General features: G+C 43.3%; 1 protein-coding gene across 2 annotated transcripts in view; it reads left to right on the plus strand.

Moving 5' to 3' along the window:
• Positions 1-27,509, plus strand: part of FGF5 (fibroblast growth factor 5) — a 78,009-nt gene that overhangs the window by 10,499 nt on the left and 40,001 nt on the right. For both annotated transcript variants that reach the window (XM_088452109.1, XM_088452108.1), the window contains exon 2: positions 25,754-25,857. In XM_088452109.1, the coding sequence (XP_088308235.1) occupies positions 25,754-25,857 (104 nt within the window). The remainder of the gene's footprint in view (positions 1-25,753; positions 25,858-27,509) is intronic.

The following is a 27,509-nucleotide window of genomic DNA, read 5'->3' on the forward strand; positions in this document are numbered from 1 at the left end:
TTGAACAGTGACCAACAAATATCCACTGCATAGTTATTCATCCTGCCCTTCAAAGTTCCAGGTGAGGCAGCCATCTACAGTGCACTAGGTTGAGTAATAGGTTATAGTGGGAAGGATGAGCAATTCATTCAGTGAGAAATTACAGATAAAGTAACAGGAGGTTGAAATGGACAGAGATACTGTGTAAGTGGGATTGGGAAGGAGATCAGGAGAAGGATGTAGAGAACTTCTTATCATTTTTAGATTAGGAAGGGGGACAAAATCTAGTCCAAATCCTGTTTAAACTCCAGTTATAACTTTGTATCTATGATCTATGGAATGACATCCTTAGAATGCAGCATTCACAATGGCAGGCCAAGGTCTGATGGCAGGTCCTGAAATGTACGCTCTTAACCAGTTGCTTGGTAAGGTTGCATCAGATGCCAGACTGAGCTTTAACTGACATGGTCGCATCTGATGCGACCAGTCAGAAACGCCCACTCGTCGGCTGCTGAAAAATAATTTTTCAGCAGCTGGCAATATCAGAGGGACCTGCTGGTCCCACTGCACCCGCGGCTCCCCCTCCATGATGTCCCAATTACTGCTGGCCACAGTGATCGGGACCCGATGGCACCCCCTCACAGTGTGGCAGCAAGGGCAACTCTGACTTCCATAGCCGCGACTGCTGCTGTGTCCTGATTACTGTTGTCAGCAGATATATGGAAGCCAGTATCACCCCCTGCCCGATGCTGCCATGGAAGTAGTAGCCACAGCTACTGATGTGTCCAGCTGGCAGCACCACCACCTACTGCTTCCAGCTGCTGCTGTGTCCTCTAGCCAGCAGCTATCCCCCAGGTTCAATGAAAGTAGCCAATTAGAAGCCAATGAGAGTAGTCACTTAGTAGCTGCTGCTATGTGTCCAGCGGCAACCACACCTTTTCCTCCTCCTTCCTTCCGGCCGGCTCTGCCCCCCATGTGCCACTGCTGGCCACAGTGATCAGGCAGTATGAAAGACAATAATGGGCCTGATTCAGCAGCGTATGCAACAGGATTACGGATGCAGTTGCCATCGCGCATGCGTACAAGTTGCATTCTGCGTGCACCACGATCACATTTTGATTATGGGAGAACAAAGGAATCCATCGCAAAGTATCCCTCGCAAAGTGTGTGTCAGCATTTGGGGGTGGTGACGGGGGAGTGGCCAGAAAAACACCAGCGGGCCTGTCCGTTTGAATGCCGTTTCAGGGGTGTGCATAAATTAGCCACTATGATTGCATACACAGCTTGAGTACTCACTGTGTGCGACGAGTCTTGCAGTTTCTGCGGCTGGTCTGACTTACTGTAAATGCTCCATGATGGGCCGATGTGTGTCGATGGTACCAATGTATATGCAGAAAAGCGATGTTGGACAGATATGAGAAAGCGGCAGTGGGTGTCTTTATGCCGGCTGTGCATTGGCAAGCATAATTTTGCAGCTGTGTTCCGTACAGAATCGCAGCTGCGATCACAAATGCGTATGCTAGTGAATCAGGCCCAAAGTCTGAAACATTGAAATAGCGATTATGTCTATGGGCCTTCTGTGTTACAGTGGAGTGATGCCGCCTTCCTTCCTGGTCTCTGTATGTATATATATATATATATATTTGTGTAGGAGCAAAATACAGCACTCATTCATAAAAAACATAGCTTACCCCGTTGCCCTCCGAAATAGACACAGAATCACGGCATCACATAGACAAAGCACCATAGGAGCGGCAGCACTCAGGGATTTGAAATTAAGACAACACACACATAGTAGCAGTCTAGGTCGACATTTCAATGCAGAAGCATTTTCATCAGGACACAAAGAAAGCAATAAATACACACCTTATATAACATGCTCCCCCTCACCATAGTTCCGTGTTCATCCCTCCTGCATCCGGCCAGGATTGCGCCGGTATGCGCATAATAATGACGACACCAATGGGCGCCCATCACCATAGTTACAAATAATACACATATCGTACATATATTGATAAATAACCAAAGGAATACAAAGTAACAAACAAGTACAGGCTAGATATAACAGACATAACAGCAGATACTGTGCTATGCTCTGGCACACAAGATTGAGAATAAAGCAGATAAATATCCATGCATAGTAGAATTACTAGAACAGTAATAAGGACAATAAAGCCAGCTGACAAAAGAAAGAACAACATCACATTACTACGACATAGTAGTGTACATAACTAGTACACATCAAGAACGAAAATTCATCAATAGAATATTCCTACACTTTTTAAAAAAAAATGCAACCAAACATAGCGTCAATGTCATGTAAAAAAAATTGTAAACCCATTTTCTCATTCTGTCCCTTAGGACTTAAAGTATCCAGTAAAAAGATCCATCTAGCCTCCTTTGGAGGAGGATCCTGCATCGTTTACCACCCCTCATCAGAGGAGGAACATGATCAATGATCATGTGTCTCATCGCGGTGAGCGAGTGCCCTGTATTGGCAAAGTGCTTCGCCACAGATTGTTCGCCTGAGCCAGAGAGAATGGCAGCACGGATCGAAGACCTGTGCATCGCCATTCTCTCTTTAAACTGGCGATCGGTCTTCCCGATATAATATTTTCCACAAGGACAAATAAGTACATATACCATGAATCTACTGGAGCAACTCAAATGGTTGTTGATTCTAAAGGTTTTAGCAGAATATGGATGTTTAATAGTATTACCAATAAGCATGTACCCACATGTAACAAATCCCGCAAATATGTAATATCCTTTTTAAGGGGACCCAGGAAGTTTCTACCAGATGTTTTGCCAAACTGTGTCACATCAGTATGAATGAAAACCTTTAGAATCAGGATAAGGAATGGCGGCACTCTGCGTCTGGATAAAAAAAAAGTTTTTAATCCTACGGCGTTTCGGGCCACATGCCCGTTATCAAGGATACAAAATATAATACAAACATCATCTCCTTAATATACCCACCAACATTAACATACCTGATTTTATATATTATACTCACATGTGCGGCGGCGCCGTTTGCTTCTTTCCTCCGATACACTCCAGCTCCCGGAGTAGCAGCAAGTGTATATATCTATAATGTATGTGTATATATAATATATTACAATGTATTATATATACACATATATATATATATATATATATATATATATATATATATATATGTCAGGTGCATAAATATTGGGACATTGACAGAATTGTCATATTTTGGCCTCTATTCACCACCACAATGGCTTTGAAATGAAACAAACAAGATGTGCTTTAACTGCAGACTTTCAGATATAATTTGAGGGTAATTACATCCAAATCAGGTGAATGGTGTTGTGACCATGCTGAGCAAAGTGTCGGGCCACCGGCTGGTCACTGCCACCCACATTGATAGCCGCCCGGATGGCCGACCGATGTAGAGCCATACGTTCTCTAAGTGTCCTATCCGTCTTACCGACGTAGATCAGGCCACAAGGGCATGTAATCACATATACAACAAACTTGGTTGTACATGTTAAACGATGATAAATCTTATATCTATAGCCACTATAAGGATGACAAAAACTATTGCCCACCGTGAAAGAGCGACAAGTGAGGCAATCAAGACATCTAAAGCATCCCAATTTAGGATGAAGGAACCCACTAGTGCCATCAGATTTCAACCTGCTAATATCAGTTTTGACTAACCAGTTACACAAATTGCGACCCCTGGTGTAACAGGGCATTATCTTAGTCTTATGTAAATTAAGGTCAGGATCCGTACTAACAATTGGCCACAGTTTCTTAGAGGAGTGACTGATAGTGTTACTCTGTGTGTGAAAGTGATTAACCCATGGTATCTTCGACTCATCTTTATTTCTAATCTTACCGGACTTGAGTAAATCAGACCTGGAAATCGACATGGCTCTAGTCTTAGCTTGTTCTAAAACATCAACAGGATAACCCCTTATCCGAAATTTGGAACTCATAATGTCTATCTCTTTTAGAGCCAAATTCTCATCACTACATATCCTACGGGCACGTAGGAATTGTGAGAAAGGCAAACCATACTTTAATGATCTAGGGTGGCAACTATTAAAGTGCAAAAATGTATTCCTATCCGTAGGTTTACTAAACAGCTCCGTGATCAATGTGTCACCATCCAACCTTAGTTTAACATCCAAATAATTCACACTGATCTTGTCGATGTTAAATGTGAATTTAATCGGACTGGCCGTGTTGTTATGATTCTCGATAAATTCAATAAATTGTGGCTCTGTGCCAGTCCAGATTAAGAAGATATCGTCTATGTATCTGGTATAAAAGAAAATATTACCAGACACACAGACATCCTGAAAGAAGATCCCCTGTTCGGCCAAAAACATAAACGCATTGGCGTAGGATGGGGCCACATTCGACCCCATCGCTACGCCAATCAATTGTAAAAATAATACTTCATTATACATGAAGAAATTCTTAGTCAGGATCATATCTAACAAGTCAATGACCAAATTGACATCTGGACCACAATAAGCAGAACTAGCATTGATAAGTTTCCTCACTGCTGTTAAACCAGCATCGTTAGGAATTACAGTATACAAGCTCGTAATATCGATGCTACATAAATAGCTGCCCAAAGGTATTTTAGGCAGCTCATGTATCTTTCTCAAGAATGTAGTAGTGTCCAGAAGAAATCTCGGATGATTCTTGATACACGGCTGTAATAAACCATCCAAGTATACAGAAAGCGTCTGAAACAACGAACCCCGGGCTGATATAATAGGTCAGCCAGGGGGGTTATCCAGGCGCTTGTGTATCTTGGGTAACGTATATAACAAAGCAACAATGGGAAACTTTGGAATCAAAGACTCAGCTAAACTATCAGAAATCATCCCTTCAGAGACTGCCAACTCTAATCGTTCACGGAGTTGTTTACTGAAGATATCCGTGGGGTCCCTTTCGAGTCGTCTATAGACTTTGTCATCCGACAATTGGCGGTCTATTTCAGACATATAGTCACCGATGTCTTGAACAACAATTGCTCCGCCCTTATCCGCCGGACGGAACATGACATCTTTATAATTAGATAAACTTTGTAGGGCTTTCCATTCACCAGCCGATAGATTATTCCTAATCACTGTGTCTTTAACAGAACTTTTCACATCGTGATCCATCATCCGTATATAGGTTTTAATAGCCGCATTATTAGAAACTGGCTCAAACTGCGATCTTGGTTGCAATTTGCGGAGAGCAAGTGGAATATCATGCTCAGGAGATTTGATGGGTCGAGGCGGTGCTTTAGTACCATTAAAGTACTCGTGTAATTTTAATTGTCTATTCAGACGATACTTTTCGACCTCCCACTGCATAGGGTCAAATTTTGTAGTTGGTACAAATGATAGACAACGACTCAAAACCTTGATCTCGGTGTTAGTTAAACTGCGGGATGAGATATTGATCACTAGCATCTCCGTCGTGAAGGGGGTCTCCCCATTCTTCTTTGATTTGAGCCGCGTATGCTGTTTGCCCCTACGGGTATATCTCCTCGGCCTCTTCCAGGGACACGGATATTTCCATCAACCCCTAAAGGGATAGTATGCTCAATATTGCCTCCAATAGCTCCAGTTTCCGAATCACTCGTATTGTATAGCGAAGTATCAGAATGACCAAGGAATTTTTTACGGTATCCACGTCTCTCCGAACGACGTTGTTCGCTACGGCCATTATTGATCCAATTAAAGACCCGATTCTGTTCGTAGTCAAGGGAAACTTTCGCCATTTTGGATTTCTTAAATTGAACTAATTCATGTTTATAAGTGGCAACCTGTTTGTCCAGTTTTTCCAACCAAGGAGTACTCATGTCTAACTCAAATGTTGGTTTGTGCTCTTTTTCAAACTCAGCAATCCTCTCACGGGTGACTACTAGTTCACGGGTCGCTTCCTCAATTACTAGCAACATTAGGTCGTAACTGCATTTATTTAAAATGGCAATCCATTTTTTGCAAAAGTTGGTATTATGACGACCTATCGTTGGACAGTTTCTTACACGGAAGCCCCTTGGAATCCGTTTCTGTTTAAAGTAGTCACTAAGTGTTACTCCATGGTAGTGGTAGTCCAGCTCCTTTTGTTTCAGTCTTACCCAATCACGGTAGAGGTATTGGAGTGATTTTGTTGCTTCATCCTCACAAAATTGCTCCTTAAACAAAATCGCCTCAGCATCTGAGTCAGAATAAATAAATGTGCTACCTTGTGTCAATAATGCCATATTAATGGCTTCAAAAGCATCCTCTCCTTCAGCATTATCCTCTGTCATTCTCCCAAATCAATACCCTTCCTAGTAGGGAAGAACAGTACTGTAGATGAAGTGAGATAAAGTCACACAAATATTATGGGTGCCAAACCCAGTATAAGTAGCTCCTGTTTCACCACTCATACAAAATAGAGTCTCCACAGGGATGGCACTCCCAATAATAAACCAGCATGCAGGTGCCCTCCAGAATTAGTCAGTAAACACACTGACCATAGTAGTACAAAGCATATAGGTGGCACTCTGTCTTCAACAAACGCTAACACAGGTAGTAGTGGATAAATCACCGACGTTTCGGAGCGTTTATTCTAGCTCCTTCATCAAGGTACAAACAAACGATATGGACATAACACCAACATTTATACTCACATATCTCCACGTGCAAACCGGACTGTGCGCAATCCAGGGACGGGTCTTCCGCTAATGACGTCATCAACACTCACACCACACCAACGCTAGCAGCGCGCCCGTCATGTGATTGTGGAGACGCCCACCACACAGGTCTCCGTTGCCCTGGAAACACACAGTATCACGGACATGCAACAATCTTACAGAATGCAGAGAAATAGCAAAAATATTACAGAAACAGTAACATCATTGTTGGAAAACAGTAACATCATTGTTGAAAATACACATCCAATATAGAGTAATGACTATATTGCTAAAGAAACCGAGGAGCATAAAAACAATACAAACACATAGACACAAGACATATAGTGAAAAAATGTGGCCATTATTAGATGATCGTAATAATCCCATACACATTACAAGGACCAATGAATATACAATGTCATATGTCTTATATTATCTCTGTTGTTAACACAGATAGGTCAATAGAAAAACTAGAGAAACAAGTTTATATGGTCAAAGGACAAAAAATCACAAGGGGGCATCAAGATCCCATACCCATATATGGATAGTATCAAATGGATGGCAATAAAACGCACCCATAGGTGCGTTTTAAGTACTTTATAAAAAACAATGGAGACCCAAATTTTCATTCAGGCCCCGTGGGGCTAATGCATCCAATTTGTAAATCCAGCGTGATTCACACTGCAATAGTTTGCGGGATCTATCGCCGCCTCTAGAGCATTTGGGTATTTGATCAATGATCATATACCGTAATGAAGCCACATTGTGACCATGCTGAGCAAAGTGTCGGGCCACCGGCTGGTCACTGCCACCCACATGGATAGCCGCCCGGATGGCCGACCGATGTAGAGCCATATGTTCCAAACAGTTAATTTGGCCACACCTAATGTTTTTGCTATCTCTCTGAAGGGTTTGTTTTGATTTATCAGCCTAATGATGGCTTGCTTCACTGATAGTGACAGCTCTTTGGATCTCATATTGAGAGTCGACAGCAACTGATTCCAAATGCAAATGTCACACCTAGAATCAGCTCCAGACCTTTCACCTGCTTAATTGATAATGAAATAAGAGGGAATAGCCCACACCTGTCCATGAAATAGCTTTTGAGTTGATAGTCTCCCATTACTTTTGGCCCCTTAAAAAGTGGGAGGCACATATAGAAACTGTTGTAAATCCTACACCGTTCACCTGATTTGGATGTAATTACCCTCAAATTAAATCTGAAAATCTGCAGTTGAGGCACATCTTGTTTGTTTCATTTCAAAGCCATTGTGGTGAATAGAGGCCAAAATATGACAATTCTGTCAATGTCCCAATATTTCTGCACCTGACTGTATATATATATATATATATATATATATATATAAAAATGTAGAATACTCGGCACTCTTGACACAAAAAAAGGATATTAAGTCGCTGGGTGCCCTCCCTCATGGACAAAATACAGACGGTATAAGAAATATGGGTGGCACTCTCAGCTGTGCAAAGGGTCAAACAAACGGAGGTCCCACTCTCCTGCACGTTTCAAATTTTATAATTTTATAACAATTTTTCATCAGGAACTGTTTATCAGGTTCCTGATGAAAAATTGTTATAAAATTTAAAACGTTGAACTGCAGGAGAGTGGGACCTCCGTTTGATTGACCCTTTGCACAGCTGAGAGTGCCACCCATATTTCTTATACCGTCTATATATATATATATATATATATATATGTATATGTATGTGTATTTGGGATGCAGTCATAATACCGACCGCAGGGATTCCGGCACAAAGAATGCCAGCATCAGATTCCTGTCACCTGTTGGAATCCCGACCCGCCGTAATCCCAAAGGTAAGTAGCGGGGTTAGTGGGAGGGTTAGCGTTAGGGATAAACACTAGGGGGAGGGTTAGGATCTTGGAGCCTTGGTAACAGAGGAGAAAGGATCCCTGTGGCTCCATCTGAACTCCCTCCCCTTAGCAAACAGTGTGCCAAACCTAGAGCAGTGAATGATAGGGGGGGGTCAAAGCAATGAGTCCAAGAAATGAGGGATCTAACGTGGTCAGTCCGCCTCTGCCTGTCAGGACCATGAGCAGCCAGCCAGATTCCTCAAGACACAGTGTTACTCATCTACGATGGGTGCTTCTCCCTACAAATGACCTGCATTTGTTTACACGTGGAGAGTGATGAGGAGAGGGAGGTCTGATCCTGACTTGTTTGTCTGCAATTTACATAAAGAGAGAGACTATAAAGAGAGTACAAAGAATAAAAAGCTGCAAAGCAGATTCAAAAATGTAAGTAGACAGTAATTATTATTCTGGCTTCTACTGAATGTATGAGGCATCTCAAAATAAAAATACAGTGAGTTTGGAAAGTTCCTCCACAGTGACTGTGGGCTTTATTCAGAGGCGGCCGTACGGTCTACGACCGCACGGCCGCCTCGATGTTTGTCTAGTGCGCATGCGCACGAGGGAGCCGGCTCCTTCTTGCGCATGCGTGAGACCAGCTACGACCGACAGCGCCGGTCGTAGCGGGGTCTCTTTCCAAAGGGGGCGAGCTGTCGATGTTGATTGACAGCTCGCCCCGTTTGGAAGGCGGGCCGGGGGGGTGGCAGCCCAAACGGAGGCGTTACTAAGGAAACGCCTGCCGTTTGGGGGAGGCCCCACTGACATCACTAGTGATGTCAGTGGAGAGCTTCTGGCTCTGACAGAGCCAGAAGCTCTCCGGGGCTTATGACAAGTGAGACCCTACCCTAGGGTCTCGTCGTAAGCCCCGATGGTCGCGATGGTCATTGACCATCGCGACCATCACCCTAGCGGTCGTTAGAGCTGTGGGTGTTAACCCACAGCCTAACGACCGAAACAGAGGCGGCCGGTCAGGATGCAAGCGGCCGCCCAGTTTCTGAGCGACCGCTTGCATCCTCCGACCACCTCTGAATGAGGGCCTGTGTGCCAAGTGTGTGACAGAAAATAGTGGTCACAGAGGTGGGACTGCAGCGCAGATCAAAATTCAAATAGGGGAGCCACACCAACTGCCACCCAAAACGCTACCAATCATCGCCGGCCAGGACTCACTGGCAGTTGGTGTCGCTCCCCTGTTTGAAATTTGGACTGCGCTGCAGCCCCACCTCTGTAAACACAATTTTCTGTGACACTTGGCACACAGTCACTGCGGAGGGACTTTCCGAACTCACTGTATAATATCTATTTACCAAGGTCACTTTATTAGCTTTCTAAGTCAGTTAAAGCCTGTTTTTATATCAACTCTCCACTCTGCCAGTCCCACTTAATTGGTGTAAATTAAGGGCCTGATAGAGATGTATGCTAATCTCGTCATGACTATGACCTTTTATGCAGCTGCTATGTGAACATATGCACTGGGAGATACATTGAGACTCCCCAATGACTTTGCAAATCCAAACATCTGCGTAAAAAGTTGCAACATCTTCGTAAAATGTTGCAGCATCAGTCGCCGATTAGTCAATCATCTGCCTTCAGTATAACCCTTTGGCTACTCAGAATGGATGGTGCCACAAAAACGCCAGTACTAGTGAAATGGTGAACAAAGATGCAGTCGCTGGATTCAACACTCCTACAAATGGTTGCGACACACCTACGTTTTTCTAACCACCCCTCTGTTACCACCCACTAACGGCCCATAACTGTCAATCACTCTACATCTATATCCTCTCTGCGAGCGACATTGCAGAAACACCGGGACACAGGCGCCATGCGAAGTAGACGCATATGCTGCAATAAAGACATTGGCCAACTGCATAAACATCAGAGTAGCGAACATCTCTGAATCAGGCCCGAAGTGTGGATTGGGCTTTTCCTGTTGGTCAGACGTCTCCAATGTATTTTATATGGATCTGGCTTTTTCAATATATTTAGCATGGATCCTGCTTTTCCTCTAGGTCTGAGTTTTTTTTTTTCTATATTTCTGTATTTATATAGTTTTATATATTATATGATAGACTGACATGTTATAATAGCTTATCCAAATAAATAACACCCACACACCCAGCCCAAACTTTGACATTTAAAAAAAAAAATGTTTACACACCAATTGATGCCCCACCCCTGCTATAGCTCCACCATAATCTCCACCCACCTCTGCCTGCCCCATGCGTTCCTGAACCCATTTTTCTTGAAAAAGGAGGATTTATTGTTTTATCTTGTTAAATCCTTTTCTTCGACTCGATAGGGGGTACAGGGATCACTTTTTTGTACTAAATAGTTACTAATTTTTCCCAGCAGCCCTGCAAGCCAGGTGCGTCATAAATCCTCCTTTCTTCTTCCTCCACTAGGGTGCACAGGAATCACTCTGGGACATCCTAAAGCTGTCCTCCATGGGAGTGGAGGCTCAAGAGCTGCACTGGGAACCCCTTCTCCCAAAGGCTGCATCAGAAGATACGAAGATGTCCACTGTATAAAAACAAAACAAAGTGTGGGCAGAGTACTACGTGGCAACTGCACACAGAAGTTCCACAGAAGTGTCACATAAAGCTGCCCAAGAGGCTCCCACTGATCAGGAGTAAAGATCTGACAACACTGCAGGGGCAGGAAGATCCGCCACAAAGTAGGCATGGCAGTTAGTCAAGCGGAGCCACCAAGATAAGCTGCTTGGAAGCTTGCAAACCCCAATCATATAAGAGAGTAGAGAAACAGATCTCCGGTTTAATCCATGGAAAACCCAGAGAGCCCTCACCACTTCCAAAGATGTTTACCCCGGCGAAGAGTCCTCAACACAGAGAGCTGGGGCTACAACTACCCGGATGGTGTGGAGTCGAGACACAACCTTAGGTAGGCAACCCAAATAAGCCTGCAAAAAGGCCTGATCCAAATGAAGAGTCATACAGGGGGAGCGACAGAGACACTGTCAAATGTGGAAAGCCTGAATCTGATGGAAGTATGGGCCTGGAGACCAAAGATCCAACCTTAGAAGAACCTTAGAAGAAGATGCAGTGGAGCGCCCAAAAGAGAGGCGAAAAGAGCTACATACAACGGCCATCATGGTCAAACCGAAACCACAAGGATCACCTTGCTCCCTTCCAACTGCAACCCACGGTAGCACGGAGAGGGGAGAATGACATATATGATGGGAAAGACCACTGTACCGCCAGATCATCGACCAGGAGAGCACCAGGGTCTCTGGAGCGAGAACAGTATCATGACAACCTGTGGGTGTGTGAGACACCACAATATGGACACCCGTCAAGCACCAGTGATGAACTAGGAGCTGAAAGGCATTCTGGAAGTAGAACGGGACCTGAGTAAACATCCCTGCAGATGAAGAAGACCGCTTCCCCAGGTGGACTGTGGGAAGGAACTCCGCCGACAGAGCCAGTAGATGGCACTGAGCCCAGCGGCTGAATGCCTTTATCGCGCCACTCTGATGGATTCTGTAGAAGAGGGCTGTCATACTGTTGAACCAGACCTGGACTGGATGATTTTGGAGGAGTGATGGAACAAAACGGAAAGCTCTGAAGACCGCTCAGGGCTGTAGGACAGTAATTGATAACTAGCTCCACTGTGCCATACAAAGACCCAAAAGGTCTGAAGACAGGATACTGTCCGTTGTGTCCGTGAAGATGTGTATTATCGGAGAGGAGAACCCTGTCTTGAATCACAAAGGGAGTGGTCCATATCCATGTGGGCCCCCTGCAGCCACCACAAAATAGAAAAGATAGGCCCGTATTCAATTAGGGAGCGAAATGTCCGTGCTGGACTTTTCGCTCCACATCGGAGCTTTTCTGGGGATAAAGTATCGGGCGCGTGCCTGCTTTATCCCAGTATTCAAATTAAAATGAGCGAAAACAGGACCCAGTAAATTGAGATCTACGAAAAAAAAACGGGAATTTTCGGGAAATAATTGTAGGACCCCCTTAAAGATGTGCAGACATGGTTGGACAACTTAGGTAACCCCGTTTTTGCCTGCAGAAGAAAGTCGGGTTTTTAAATAGCTGCAGCAGGTGTTTTTTCCAGACATTGAAGAAGTGATGCAGAAGAGCACTTAGGTTTTTTTTTTTTTTTTAAGTGGTCCCATCAAATTTGGGGTACATGAAAATGGGTACTAGCATATTTTTAAATCCCTAAAGTCATTTTTGTAAAATTCTGCAAAAATGCACCTGTCGCTAATAGCCTATTCTGGAAAACACCTGCCGCATACTTGCAGAATAGCCCTGAAGCTATTTCCCTATTTTTAAACACTGTTATCCCTATTTTTTTTCAGCCCAAATTTTTTATACATTTTTTGGGGTTATCCCTATTTTTTTTTTTTTTTTTTTAAACTTTTTTTGACACAGTTTATTTTTAAATGACATTCCTAGGGGTGCAGGCTATTTTTTTTAAGCCTGCACCCCTAAACCCCAATTCTGCACTTTTATTCGCCATGTAAAACATGGTGAAAAGTTATCCCCATTTTTTTACAAAGACTTTTCGTACCTGTGAAAAGTCTTTGAAATTGAATACGGGGATAATTGAAATAGGCGAAAATGACGTCATCGGCGATAAATTATCGCCGATTACGACTTTTCACAGCCTAATTGAATACCCCCCATAGTCTGCTACCAAAATAGTAGATGGGATATATGTTATAGGGCCCGAATTCTCTCTGTGAAGAGGCTAGGATGAAACTGAGCGACTCCCCCCTATCAAAGGGGTAGATTTAGAACCGAAGAACTGCATGCAAGAGTGTAATAACACTCGGTTGAGATGTCAGAATAGGGAAACGGTAACCAGAAGACTGCTCCCATGTTGAAGGTCAAAGTCTGACTATAGGGATGAATACCCGCTGCCTGGAATCCAGCAAGGCCCTCCTCAAATGAAATAACTCCTGCGACAGAGTGAAGGAGGAACACTTCCAATTGATGATCCATGCATTGGACCAGAGAGGACTTATCCTGGGACAGATATCCGGTGACTGAGCCAGAGATGCAGGTCGAGAGGCCATGACTGCCATGATTCTCATGGACCTACCCTAACTTTGACATCGGAAATTGGAAGGGCTACACCAGTACAGCATACCCGAGGAAGCTATGGTGACTGACTGGGATGGCAATATGTAAAGAGGATGCTTTAAAAAACCCTGGTTTGAGGGCCCTAATCAGGGCCGCCGTTAAGGGGGGACTGCCGAGACCGGAGAGAGCGGGGGCCCAGGTGACAGCAGTGCAGAATATATGAATCGACAGCCGGGGAGACACAGCGCCGCCAGCGGTATTTGAAATTTGGTGCCGACCGCCACACATTACAGCTTGCGGACCGGCAGCCAATCAGGAGTAGACATTGCGGCCGTACCTGATTGGCTGCCGGTCCGCAAGCTGTGATTGGCTCGCGGGCAGCATCATATTTCAAATACCGCCAGCGGTGCTGTGTCTCCCCGGCTGTCGATTCATATATTCTGCACTGCTGTCTCCCGGGCTCGCTGAAGAAACAAGGTAGGAGTCCCTGCCCTGTGATCCTCCACCTGGTCCTTCCCTGCCCTGTCCCCCTCCCCAGTCCAGCCTCCCTAGTCCAGCCAGCTTTCCCTGCCCTGTGGCCCCCAATTAAGGTCCAGCCTTCCCAGCCCTGTGCCCCCCATGTCCATCCTGCCTTCCCCACCCCAAACTTTGAAAATTTTTAAACTGTGTTATGCACAATTGACGTCCATCCCCCTGTGTAGCTCCTCCCATAGCTCCACCCACCTCTGCGCCATTCCCCGGGGGCCCGGCTTTCTTTGTCAGTAATGGGCCCCACGATTTCTGATGGCAGCCCTGGCCCTAATTATTGAGCGAATCGACTCCATGTGGAACCTGAGAATCCTCAAGTCCCTGTTAGCTCCCTGAGAATTGGGATGGGCTGGAACAAGCAGTCCAGTGTCTGACCAGAAAGAGGTCAGCATAGTAACCCACACCCCCAAAAACGGGGGACCAGGAGGATGACACTGAAGGCGTGAAGGGCGTAAACAGAGGAGCATATTCAGAGCCGCTCGCTAGATGCGATCGCTCGCACCAAGCGTATACAAATTCGCCTAAGTGACGGCATGGCAGGCGCTCGCTCGGAAAGGCATAAGCACGCCCACTTTGTGTTGCCAAGCGATCACTTTGTGCCCCCTAAAGTGTATGTAGAGACGCCCACTAGCGCACGTCATCTCCAGGAAGTGCATTAAAACATTGGTACATCGAGGACCATCGGAAGGGCTCGCAGTGATTGTGGTTGCCTTACCTTACCGCAAGCACTGTGGGGGCTTCAGTGTAAAAAACAGGCAGGTGACGTGTACTATGATGCTGGCTGATAATTATGCAGCCTTAGAAACGGCTTTGCTACACTCAGGCACGCCTGTGTTCGCACCTCCACTCCCCCGTTATTAGTGTTCTGTCCCTGTTACCACCCACAAACGACCTCTCCTGTCACTCATTACACTGGGCTGTCTTTGCTGGGCGAACGAGTGGATTCCAATCGCTCCGAGTAGTTCGTACATGCGCAGAATGAAGAATACGCATGCACAGTCGCTTACGATCGAGTGAGCGGTCGCTTGCGAGAGGCTTTGAATCAGGTCCAGAGTCCTCCAGAGCTCTGGCTTTTCCCGGAAGTGCCTGAAAAACCCCACTGCTTGTTTAGGCATCACTCATGGTTTCCATACTACGAGGAAAGCAGGAAACTGGCCACCTATTTTTTATTTTTTTTTACTGGGGTCTCTCAGGTGGTTGTTCACCCATCCTGTGGTGACAGACCAGCCAGCTGTCTTGTGGACCAGGCCATATACCTTGGGACCGGAAGCAATATGATCTACCGCCGGCCGCATGGCCGGTGGTTCTAATCCCGACAGCGGCAGCCCGACACAGTAGGAAATCCCGATCGTCCTTAAGGTAAGTATAAACTAACCTAATTCTACCCACTAACCCTAACCCTCCTTTAGGGATGCCTAACCATAACCTCCCCCAAGTGCCTAACCCTAACCCCCCTCTAAGTGCCTAAACCTAACCCCCCCTTCCCCGCAGCCTAACCCTAAGTCTTCCGGGGGGTGCTTAACCCTAACCTCCCCCCGGGGTGCCTAACCCTAACCCCCCCTTCCCCTAGCCTAAGCCTAACCTCCGGGGGGGTGCCTAACCCAAAGTCCGCCTGGGAGCCCTAAAATGTAACCCTCCCCCCCCTCGCGGTTGACCGCGCCTGGCGCTCGGCTTACCTTCAATTGGTAAGCTGGTTGTCGGGCTCCCGGCGTAGGTCTAATGACATGCATCGGAATTTTGACGCCTGTCATTTGTACCTTGCTGGGATTAAGAAGTCGGGGAGCCAGCGGTCGGCATTATGACCGCCGGCTACCCATGGGACCCGGGTCCCAAGATGAAGAACTCCAGAATGTAGAAGGTAGATGGTGTGGATGGCAAATGCCTCTGAAGGCAGGAATTTATATGGGCACCTCCTTTGTAGTGACTGTCTCTTCCAACTCTGGACCACAGGGATCCCCCCATAAATACAAAAGGGTTTCAAGATTCTTAACAGACAGAGACCGCCAAAGGGCTGTTCTGGCTGCCATGGCAGGTGTCCATACCTAAGAGGTTAAGACCCTACAAAACTCGGTAGGAATCTGCATGCCCTACTAGCGACAATAACTGCTGTCTGCATATACTCTAACTAAGGCAGTACTTGCCCAGCAGCCCCAAATCTTAACTACCCATATGATGGATGTGCACTACCATAGATCATCTCGAGGAAAGTATCCAGCTGCCTGTATCTGGCTTATTAAGCCAATCCAAATTGTGGGAGTTGCAAAAGGAAGTGTGGGGTGAAATTTCTTCAGATTACCTCAACAAATTAACAGCTAGAATGCCAAAGGTGTGCAATGCTGTAATTGCTGCAAAATGAGCATTATTTTACAAAAGCAAAGTTTGAAGGACAAAATTAGTATTTCAAATAAAAATCATTATTTCTAACCTTGCCAATGTCTTGACTATATGTTCTGTTCATTTTGCAACTCATTTGATAAATAAAAGGCAGTTTTCATGTAAAACACAAAATTGGGTGACCCCAAACTTTTGAACGGTAGTGTATATTATTATGATATAATTATAATATTGTATTGTACTTCACTAAACATGCACACAACGCACGGAAACAATGGGCAATAGTGCTCAACAAGCCAGTTCCAACAGAGCAGGAAGGAGCTAAATGTATAACCAGACTCAGAGCCTAGCCAATTTGGTGCCCTAGGCAAAATTTGGACTGGTGCCCCCTAGCAGATAATTCCACCAGCAATCTTATGTCGGGTACACACTAGACAATGTCTAGTGTACCCGACCTCGTCAGCGACTGGACCCGGTGGGGGAGCCGGCATCTCCAAGTGCAATACACACTTGCAGATGCCGGCAGCGACGGTGGGGGCCATGCTGCATTCAGCAGCATGGCCCTCGCTAACAATATCCCCCGTCGGCCCTGGGGGCTCCTGTCCTCAGGCTGACATGCACACAAATAACAATGAAAGCAGAATGTGAACTGGTCTTACCTTATATCCTCACACTGCCTTGAGGAAGGGAGGAGGAGCTCCCGAAACGCGTTGCTAGTGTAACAGAACTACTGGTGTAGTGGGAGATTCCAGAGGATCTTGAATATAGATACAGTTAGAGGTAATCCGGAATACCTCCATCTTAAACATATACATGCCCTATATATATGGACTTCTGGTAATTTCCCATCTTTTTTTAATTATTGGATATGTGTAATACATGTTGGTTTTTAAATTATATGAATAAATGTTATACATTTTTGAGAAAATACTACACCATGATTGTGGCATAATCTTCTTGTTTTGCATGGTATGAATATTGAGCAAGAGAAGATCTAACAGCAAGAGGAAGAATTTTATACTACAAAAGGAAGTACTCAGAGTATTTAAATAAGATACAAGCACAATTTTTCTTTCAAGTTTCTTTGTTTAATTACCTTATATCCCCACCTCGCTGATACACGCTGTCCTGGAGGCTGTAGTCACTCTGACGTGTGCTGAGTCGCCTGTGAATGACGTCACAGCGTTAACAAATGTGAAAAAGGAATTAAAAAAATAAACAAATGAAAAAGCTGTGTTCAAGGAAAGTTTAAAGGCTAATGTTGAATGCACATGCAGAGTGTGTGTAAAATATGATGCACAAAAATGCTGATGTGAGGCCATGTATATGAATCCCCTTAATGGGGTGGAATGTGATCTAATTAATGTTGTAAGCATATATATGGGATCACGAATGTGAAAAAAGGAATGTAGTATGAAAAGTCTAGTCATCAAATATACACACACATATATACAAATATACACATATATATATATATATACACATATATATATATACATATATACACAGTATACACATATATATACACACATGTGTATATATATATATATATATATATATATATACACATATATATATATATATATATATACACACAGCATACACACACGTGTATATATATATATATATATATATATATATATATACACATATAATCATAGTATACACATATACACACATACAGTATATATATACACATATATATATATATATAATATATATGTACACACACACACACAATATATATATATATATATATATATACACACACACATATATGCCCCCAGTCAGTGCCTGCCCCTGATGCAGCCAATACCTTGATGCAGCTAATACTGCTGTTGAAAATGCAGCCTGGTCCGGTCTCCATTGCTGGGCGACGGTTGGGCTGGGCAGCTATTATGGGTTATATGGAAGCAGAGACGTGAGTTGTCACTCACGTCTCTGCTCTGCAAAGGCCCATGGGAGGAGAGCGCCGTAGCTGGATGGCAGTGCGCCCTGTGCAGCACTGCCGCCCCTCTTGCTCACTCTCCGCCCCCTCCTCTCCCCCTGAGTGCTTACCTTTCCTTCTGAGGGGAGGAGTGGGGGCGGGATCCTATGCCGACTTTCACTGTGCGGCGTGCTCCACTGCCGGAGGTCTCTTCCTGCAGACCTCCGGCGCAGAGAAATGTGTGGCCGGTGCCGCTGGAGGATTCCGCCCTGTGCGGAGGCACCGGCCGCACCACCCTCCCTACGGCCCTGTGCCCTACCACGGCCATCTTGTTTTCTCCTCCTGTAGCGTAGTCAGAATGAGCTTCTGTGCAGAAGCTTATTCTGACCTGGCTCAAGCTGCGCTGCCCGATCGGAGCTGAGCTCCGATCGTGGCAGGTTCAGGGCAGCTGCCGCCGGGGGGGGTCGGGGTAAAGGGCAGTTGCCGCCGGGGGGGGTTGGGGTTTGAAAAGCATTAGGGGGGCAGTGGCAGGTGGGGGGGCTGCTTAGCTGCAGAGCCCTGGATGCCCCCTAGGCATTGAAGTCGCCCCTAGGCATTTTCTTATAATGCCTATGCCTAGGGCCGGCTCTGACCAGACTAGCTATAGTGAGGTATACATGGAGACAGGAGCCTCTACTCTCTGGAGACTTGCTAAGGAATAAAATTGCTGCCCAGCATTTCTCCATAGGAGATAAGAGAGAGAGAAAGGAAACACCCTGGAACAGGGTGGGGGAGGGGCTAACAGGAAAAGCCTGTCTCCCCCTCTGGTGTGGACCCCAGGGAGATGGACCTCACTGCAGTAAGTGGTGTCCTGTTCCCCATGCCCTGGTAGTCTAGTGTATGGAGCGGGGACCCCTGGAGCCTACACTACCAACACAGCGGGTGGTCTCCACACCGGCAGTGTATAGCCGCGAGCTTGCGGCTTCCTGCAAGAAGTCACCGACCAAGTCGCCGGTGTTACTGCCACCAATGCTGGGGTCTTTGGAGCGGCAGTGACGGGATCCTATAGGATGCCCTTCGCTGCCTGCTCTATAAAATAAAATCAAACAGATTAACAGTAACAGGGAGCTACTTAAAAGCAGCCCCACAAAATGGTTCCTGCTCTTACTTGGCACCAAACTAAAAACTGGCTGGCCAGTGGCTGGGGGCAGGGTATAGTTGAGAGGGAGCCTGGGGGCTGCTGGGAAAAATTAGTAACTATTTGGAGCACAGACTCTTCTCTCCAGACTATACCCAGAGTGATCCCTGTGCCCCCTACTGGAGGAACAAGAAATAGTACTGACTAAAAGTAATATCTGCATCTAATAGCAGCTTATACAGTATATAATGGATAATTTTATTGGCATGGGAAATATGATGTGGACCATCCCTACACAGCTATTTTGGCAAAGCCCCACAGATAATTACTGGTTTCCTATGATATTGTCATGAGGCTTACAGATTACCCAACATTCCTCTGCTACTAAAAATAGAAGTGTTTCCTTTACCATGAACATATTTGGGCTGATTAAAAGTTGAGAGCAATACAAAAACAGCAAGTAACTTTGTATCTGGAACAAGCCATATGGCAATGCACGGGGTGTAAATATTTTTTGTTTTGTTTTGGCATACAGGGCAAATACTGGCTGCTATTACATGCAGCCCACAAATGCTGGACAGCTATTTTTACTGATGTGTCCTCATTCGCCCGGCATTTATGCACCACGTGGAGCAAGATGCTTAGCGTAACTTAGATGCTACACCACAGGTAGCATTGTGCACGTTTTCTGAAATATTGAATTTTTTATCCAGATTTGCAATGTGGTCTCACACAGAAGAACAAGTAATGCCAGCCCCAGTAGTCAGTGTACCCTTGTTATGTACTTTTACAACATTAGTGATGGAACTGATGCATGTTTAAAGAAAAAGATGTCTATTGCAACTAAGTCGCAAAGTCTGTGGCGCACCGAATGGGACTATTTGGTACGATTTGAGCAAAGGTGTGTGTGGACACATCTGTACACTGCCAGATAGATGTGAGTTTGGATACAGGGCCTGATTCAGAGCCGGACGCTCTGAGCAGAGCGCTCGCTCTGAATCAGGGCCCTCCTACATGAAAATGGAGCGGCCTCGTGGCCGCTCGCATAGCTGTGGGTGACCACCCACAGCATATGCGAGCGGCCCAAAAAATGGTCGCGATGGTCAAGACCATCGCGACCATCAGGCTTGCGACGAGACCCTGCGGTAGGGTCTCGGTGACCGCAAGCCCTGGAGTGATTTTGGCTCTATCCGAGCCAAAATCACTCTCTCTGACATCACTAGTGATGTCAGTGGGGTCGGACCCAGACGGTAGGGAATGCCTCCGTCTGGGCAGCAACGCCCCCGGGGCGTGCTGTCACTCATCATCGGCAGCACGCCCCCTTTGGTGCGAGACCCGGAGCGACAGCTTGGCTGTCGTTGTCCGGGTCTCGCGCATGCGCAATACGGAGCTCCCTCCGTCGTGCACATGCGCATTGGGGGAACATCGACTCGCTTGCGAGCGTCCTGCGCTCGCGAGCGGGTCTGAATGACCCCCACACTCCCCTCATATCTAAATCTGTAGACTGCCAGTTAGATGTGAGTCTGGATACACTCCCCTCATATCTAAATCTGTACACTGCCAGTTAGATGTGAGTTTGGAAACACTCCTCTCAAATCTAAATCTCTCTGCACATTGTACATCTGCCCCACCTGCAGCGCAGCATGGTTTTGCCCAGGTGCAGAGTTGCTTTGCTCCCAACTCAAAATCAGCCCCAGTATGCGGATGATTGCATCTAGCCCTCTATAATTGTACTTAGTGTGACTGGTTGGGAGCAGGTTAAACTACAGTATGTTTTTTATTACGATCTAATATTATACTGCTATTGTTAAAATAATTAAAAGTACAAAAATGTCCCAAAGAATTAGTGGGCACACCCCAAGTTAATAAACTAGTAGAAATAATAATTACAAAAAATATTTACCTTTTTATAATTGCATTGCAGGCAACTATTGAACCACAGTACACACCATAATTATTTTCCTCTAAATTGAAGGTTTAGGGGTCTATTTACTAAGCTGTGTTAGGAGATAAAGTGAATGGTGATAAAGTACCAGCCAATCAGCTCCTAAATGTCATTTTTCAAACACAGCCTGTGACATGGCAGTTAGGAGCTGATTGGCTGGTACCTTATCACTGTTCAGTTTATCTCCTAAAGGGGCCTATCCATTAGACGACTTTTTGAACGATCCGACCAAAACCTCCTGGTTTAGAAAGTCATCTAATAGATAGCCGGCAAGGACCAGCGATGCGCGTGCACGCTGGGTCCTTGCCGACGCCGGCTATCTGCGGAACATGCTCATCAACCTGACGACGAGCGTCAGGTTCCACATGTTCACGGATAGGAGGTCAGTCTTCTGCACCAAATGACGTCCAGTGAACGCCATTCAGTGCGGGCACCGCACCCGGCGACCTAAAGGACTGGACGCTAGACGCTCAGTTTTTCAGGTCGCCTAATGGATAGGCCCCTTAACACAGCTTAGTAAATAGACCCCTTAGTGTCCCAACTGTGCATTTGCAAAGCAACTATCTTCTATATATGTGCTTGTTGTCTTTATCATTTGTTTCATGTGACTATTATTTTGGGATGTTTATATAAGTTCATATTGTCCATTATGTTGTTTATTGATATTATGTATAATAATGTATATATAACCCTTAAATATTAAATTATTTTATTTTTCAGTCGTGACTACCTTATATTATTCAACAATTTATGGCCAGGTTCACAGTGCCTATACACCTTTTGTGTTTTCAGCCATTCCACAATGTACTATAAATTACATTTCACAGAAATGACAGTCTATGAATAGAGCAGGGACAAGGAGAGACAATTCCTTCTGCAGTGTGGTTGGTGCACCTAAGACTGGAACACCTAGAGCTAACTTCAGTTTGTAAAATATGATGGTCATATGCAAAACAGCAACAGTTTTAATAATATCACACTTCTCTATTGGGTAAATAATAATAAATAATCTAGTTTTGTTCCTATGCTCTAATCTAGCATACAGTATATAGAGTAGATGCTATTTTTTAAGGTAAAAATTAAAACTGTACAGTCTCTATTGTATAAAAAGTCACTAAATATGATTCCATAGATAAATTATCACAGTTTATTAAACATCTCCCACAGTTTACTGATTGTGAGTTTCAAATAGCACAAAACCCCTAATTCATCTGTATTCCTTTCGCTGTCTCCAATAAATGATACAATAAATCTATCAACATTTTCAATTGCAGACTTTTTAAAGTATGGAATACCTCTGTCACCATGTCTAAAACATAATACTCTCCGTTAAAAGATGCCGAATATGAAAATGAAAACATAACTGTTCAATGAAACCCTATCAATTCCGTAACTCATATACTGTTCATGGAAAGACATGAATTCCCTTGTTACTGACCCTAGGTTTAGTATTAGGGCTTGTTTATACTGTACCTATGTGCCTTTACTTTATTGTGATTTGTACACTTGAAGAATGCATTAAAAATGAGACAATCAAGAGTTATTGTTGTTCCCACCATTGTACTGTAAAATATTAACATTAATTTTCAGATTTCATGTCCTGTTTCTTCTTTACACTCACTACTAGTACAATAGATCATACTGACAATCACAATGCATGAAACTGCATAAAAAACATAATAAAAATAGATTACTCAAATTTATATAAAATGTGCATTAGTAGCATTTTATCTGTTTTCCAAGTGCTTATGTGAGAGTGAGTCCTGAAGTTGCACAAATATGACACTATTTAATAATGCTGTTTGCAATTTTATCTTATAATGAACTAAAATTTGACTCATGACACAATCAGGAAAAATTGTTGCAAAACACAAAATAAATAAATCTCCATTATTAATGCTTTCATTATTTCAGGATGCCCTTAAATTACGAAATAAATATTTGTTTAGTGGAGTGCTATTTTAAAACATAATATTTAACTTTTTATTATTATGTCTACGATCCCCTCCTCAACAGTTACAACAAGAGGAGTCATCTTTATATTTCATTACTAAAATGTCTGATGGATCTGTTTCCTATCTCCGCATACATTAGTGCCCTATTATTGGCTGCCAGAACAAGATGCATTTGAGTTTTTCTGTATTGGATAAATGTGATTATTTATAAGTGTAAATGTGATTATATTTACTGACATATTCCATTTTTATAAAGATTATTAATATTATATAGGTGGTGTCTTGAGAATTGTTTCTGCCATTTCGGGAACTACATACTGTAGTATAATATTTTATTTGTTTATTAGCGCATCTCCATTCTCTTGTTGTGGTATCTCTATATTAGTAGTGGGCAGACACAAGCCCATTGGGTGAATTTGCTGCTATTATTTATAATATTCTAATCCTTGATTAGCGCCCTGTCTTTATGTTTCTCTGTTTATCATATACAAATTCTAATAAACTGATTTTCATGAAAACTGCATCATTGTGTAGTGGAAACTCCTAGACATAACCTGACCTTTGTTTCATCTCTATCATTCAAAGTAAGGCTGAGCAATAACTAAAACAAAATGTATTAACATCATCAATGCAAGAGATAGGTGTGGTACCATACGCACAGCAGGTAACGGGCGGGGGGAGAGGTGCTTTGGGCCCACATTCACGTGAATAGGACAGGCTATATAGCAGTCTTTGCACAGGGCATACAGTGACATTGGTGTGAGTGGTGGGTGAATAGGACAGGCTATATAGCAGTCTGTGCACAGGGCATACAGTGACATTGGTGTGAGTGGTGGGTGAATAGGACAGGCTATATAGCAGTCTGTGCACAGGGCATACAGTGACATTGGTGTGAGTGGTGGGTGAATAGGACAGGCTATATAGCAGTCTGTGCACAGGGCATACAGTGACATTGGTGTGAGTGGTGGGTGAATAGGACAGGCTATATAGCAGTCTGTGCACAGAGCACACAGTGACATTGGTGTGAGTGGTGGGTGAATAGGACAGGCTACATAGCAGTCTGTGCACAGGGCATACAGTGACATTGGTGTGAGTGGTGGGTGAATAGGATAGGCTACATAGCAGTCTTTGCACAGGGCACACAGTGACATTGGTGTGAGTGATGGGTGAAGGCGCTGCTGCCACCAGTCTGTATAGTGCTGCTGGTCACATGGGCCACTCCCGCAACAGGGCCCTATGCAAAGAAATACAACTAGAACACCTCAAATAAAAAGAATGTTGGCAGAAGCAATTTCATAACTATAATGAAAACATGACAGTGTAAAAACTAACACATGAAACACAGAGAGCCCCAAAATAAAATTGACAGTTGCAGTATATTAAGGAGTTGGAACAGCGAGTAGGAACTTAGGGGTATATTTACTAAGCAGTGTTAGGAGACAGAGTGAAAAGTGATAAGGTGCCAGCCAATCAGCTCCTAACTGCCACCTCACAGGCTGTGTTTGAAAAATGACAGTTGGGAGCTGATTGGCTGGCACCTTATCACTTTTCACTCTGTCTCCTAACACTGCTTAGTAAATAGACCCCTGAATGTTACAACTTGACTTTGACCTGCATGTAGATTCCTTTTATGTAGCACAATATTAAAAGTGCCCCCATGTATATTATTAATAAACCAGAAGAATATTTATCTGTTGGACAAAGAGTAGCATTTGCACAAATAACAAAAGATCACCCATTGTATTTCATTGTAAAATCTGATAATCAGTGACTATGACACTTGTAATAAAGGCCGCCAAAATATTTCTTGATGTTCCGTATATAAAAGCTAGGGACAAACAAGAAGTAAATTAGGAGAAAAAGGGGACAGTTGAGGGGAGAAGTCCAAATATGATAAGTGGAAATGGTTTGAGTTTTTAGAAATATACTCCATGAAAGTTTGTTTTACAGCAAAATAATATGCTATGAACACACTAATATGGACCATACAGTTCCTCATTTGGGTTTGGGAAGATTGCTTCAGGGTGTATATATATACTTATCGTCTTTTAAAAGGAAGGCTTTTTGTAGCCCAAATTCTGGGAGCTGTACCCAGCATTCGGTTGTCTGGGATATGCCAAACAATGTCCTGGCTTAGCAGGCGCAGCTACAGATGATGCCTCAGAGAAAGCTCCCAGCCAGAACTCCAGACACTTCAGCGGTCTTCAGTTTCAAGTGAGTGCTAATAAAATGGGTGACGGATTTACACAGGCTTCCTGAAAGATAGATACATACAGCCATCGAAAATGAGAGTTGTTATTCTTTTCTCTTCGTATCTTTCCACGGTTCTGGAGTGATGTTTTATTTGGGATTTCTGTCGTTTCAGGTATTTTAGAAATATTTGCTGTGTCTCAGGGGGTTGTGGGAATAAAAGGAGTTTTCAGCAACTTATTTCTGGCCATGTCAAGAAAGGGAAAACTTCATGCAACTGTAAGTAACAAAATACTTTGTGAAAGTATCAATTTAATGATGTTACACATTTGTCTTCTTAATTATGCTACTAAATAATGTAAATATTTATTTCAGATGTGTTTTATACATCAATATAAAAATTGCATCTATTATACTACATGACACAAGCTATATAACTTTAACTAACAACCCTACTCGTTGCATATGTGTACTCTTAATGTATGCATGTGTATATATATATATATATATACATATTTTTATTTTGAACATTACTCAATATATTATACACATAAATAACAGTAAACAAGCTGTTTATACATATGTATATACACATATATTAAGGGGGTTTATAAACCAGACACCCCACAGGAGCTTTTTATCCCTTGAAGAAGTCTGACAGCAAGACGAAACGGGTTGGATGCTCCTCTTACCTTTCATGAACTTACTACCACTATATCAGATAAGCCCTACAGCATTTTTATTGTATAATATATGCGATTTTTGTTATTTGTTTATTATTTATTTTTTCTTCTTTTGAAATATCATGCTCAGTACTTAATTATTGATTGTCAAGCCTATCTTGAATGTTTTTAATTTATACTATTATAATTGAAATAATTTTTTTAACAAAATACATAATACTTATTTTCTATGGTTTACATAAATCCTAATTATTTTATTTACTACTGTACACTGAACTCTAGAGGTCACTAATTTATACACTATGCACTTTATGTTATGGATATAATATAATACCTGATTTATATATGTATCACAGTAAAGTGATTATATCATTATTTATTGATGCACAGCACTTTGAATATTTTACATGTATATTTTATACACACCATATATTTATTATATACACACCAGTTACACTAGCACACAGGTGCTCTAATACAGATTTAATTTTTACACAATTTTCCTTAACAACAGTTAACCACTGTTGCACTTGTTCTGTTTGAGCTGACACCCACAGCACTGGGGAGTGCTATACACAAACATATTTCGGAATTGTACATGTCTCTCACATCTTCATATATACCCACTTTTAATTGAAAGTATTTTTTGAATTTTTACTAAATGCAGTAAGGGTTGGTGGTATCTTTTGGTGCTGTGTCCCGCTGTCCTTCCTTTCTTAAAAAATAAATAAATATATATATATATATACATACACACACAGGCACACATATATAAATATATATATATTTATAAACAGCTTGTTTACACTTATTTACTTCTGTACGTGTATAATATATTGTGTAAAGTTTTTTTTTTAAACGTTTACAATCCCCAGTGCCAGGTTCACCACAGTAATTAGGAGGGAAAAAATCAGTACTCCAGGACTATACTCACACAACAGCAAATAGCACCATAGCGATTTCTTTCCCAATAGCCTCTGGCCAGCAAGACTGCTATAACTGCATGCACAAAAATAATCATAAAGGAAACCTGTGCTAATTGATTTAATTACTAATAATAGTATATGGTGTGGCAGAAGAAAACATTCTTGACACGCTTAATAATAAATAATTTATATAATAGTATATATGAATTCACATCAAATTTGTAAAGGGTACATATAAAATATTATCAATGGAAAAACAAATATAACTGATACAGTACCACTCTCTGTATAAGATGATGCATGTCTATCAACAATAATATAT

This window comes from Taudactylus pleione, unplaced genomic scaffold (genome assembly GCF_031769625.1).
Source record: "Taudactylus pleione unplaced genomic scaffold, aTauple2 ptg000033l, whole genome shotgun sequence".
Taxonomy (NCBI): domain Eukaryota; kingdom Metazoa; phylum Chordata; class Amphibia; order Anura; family Myobatrachidae; genus Taudactylus; species Taudactylus pleione.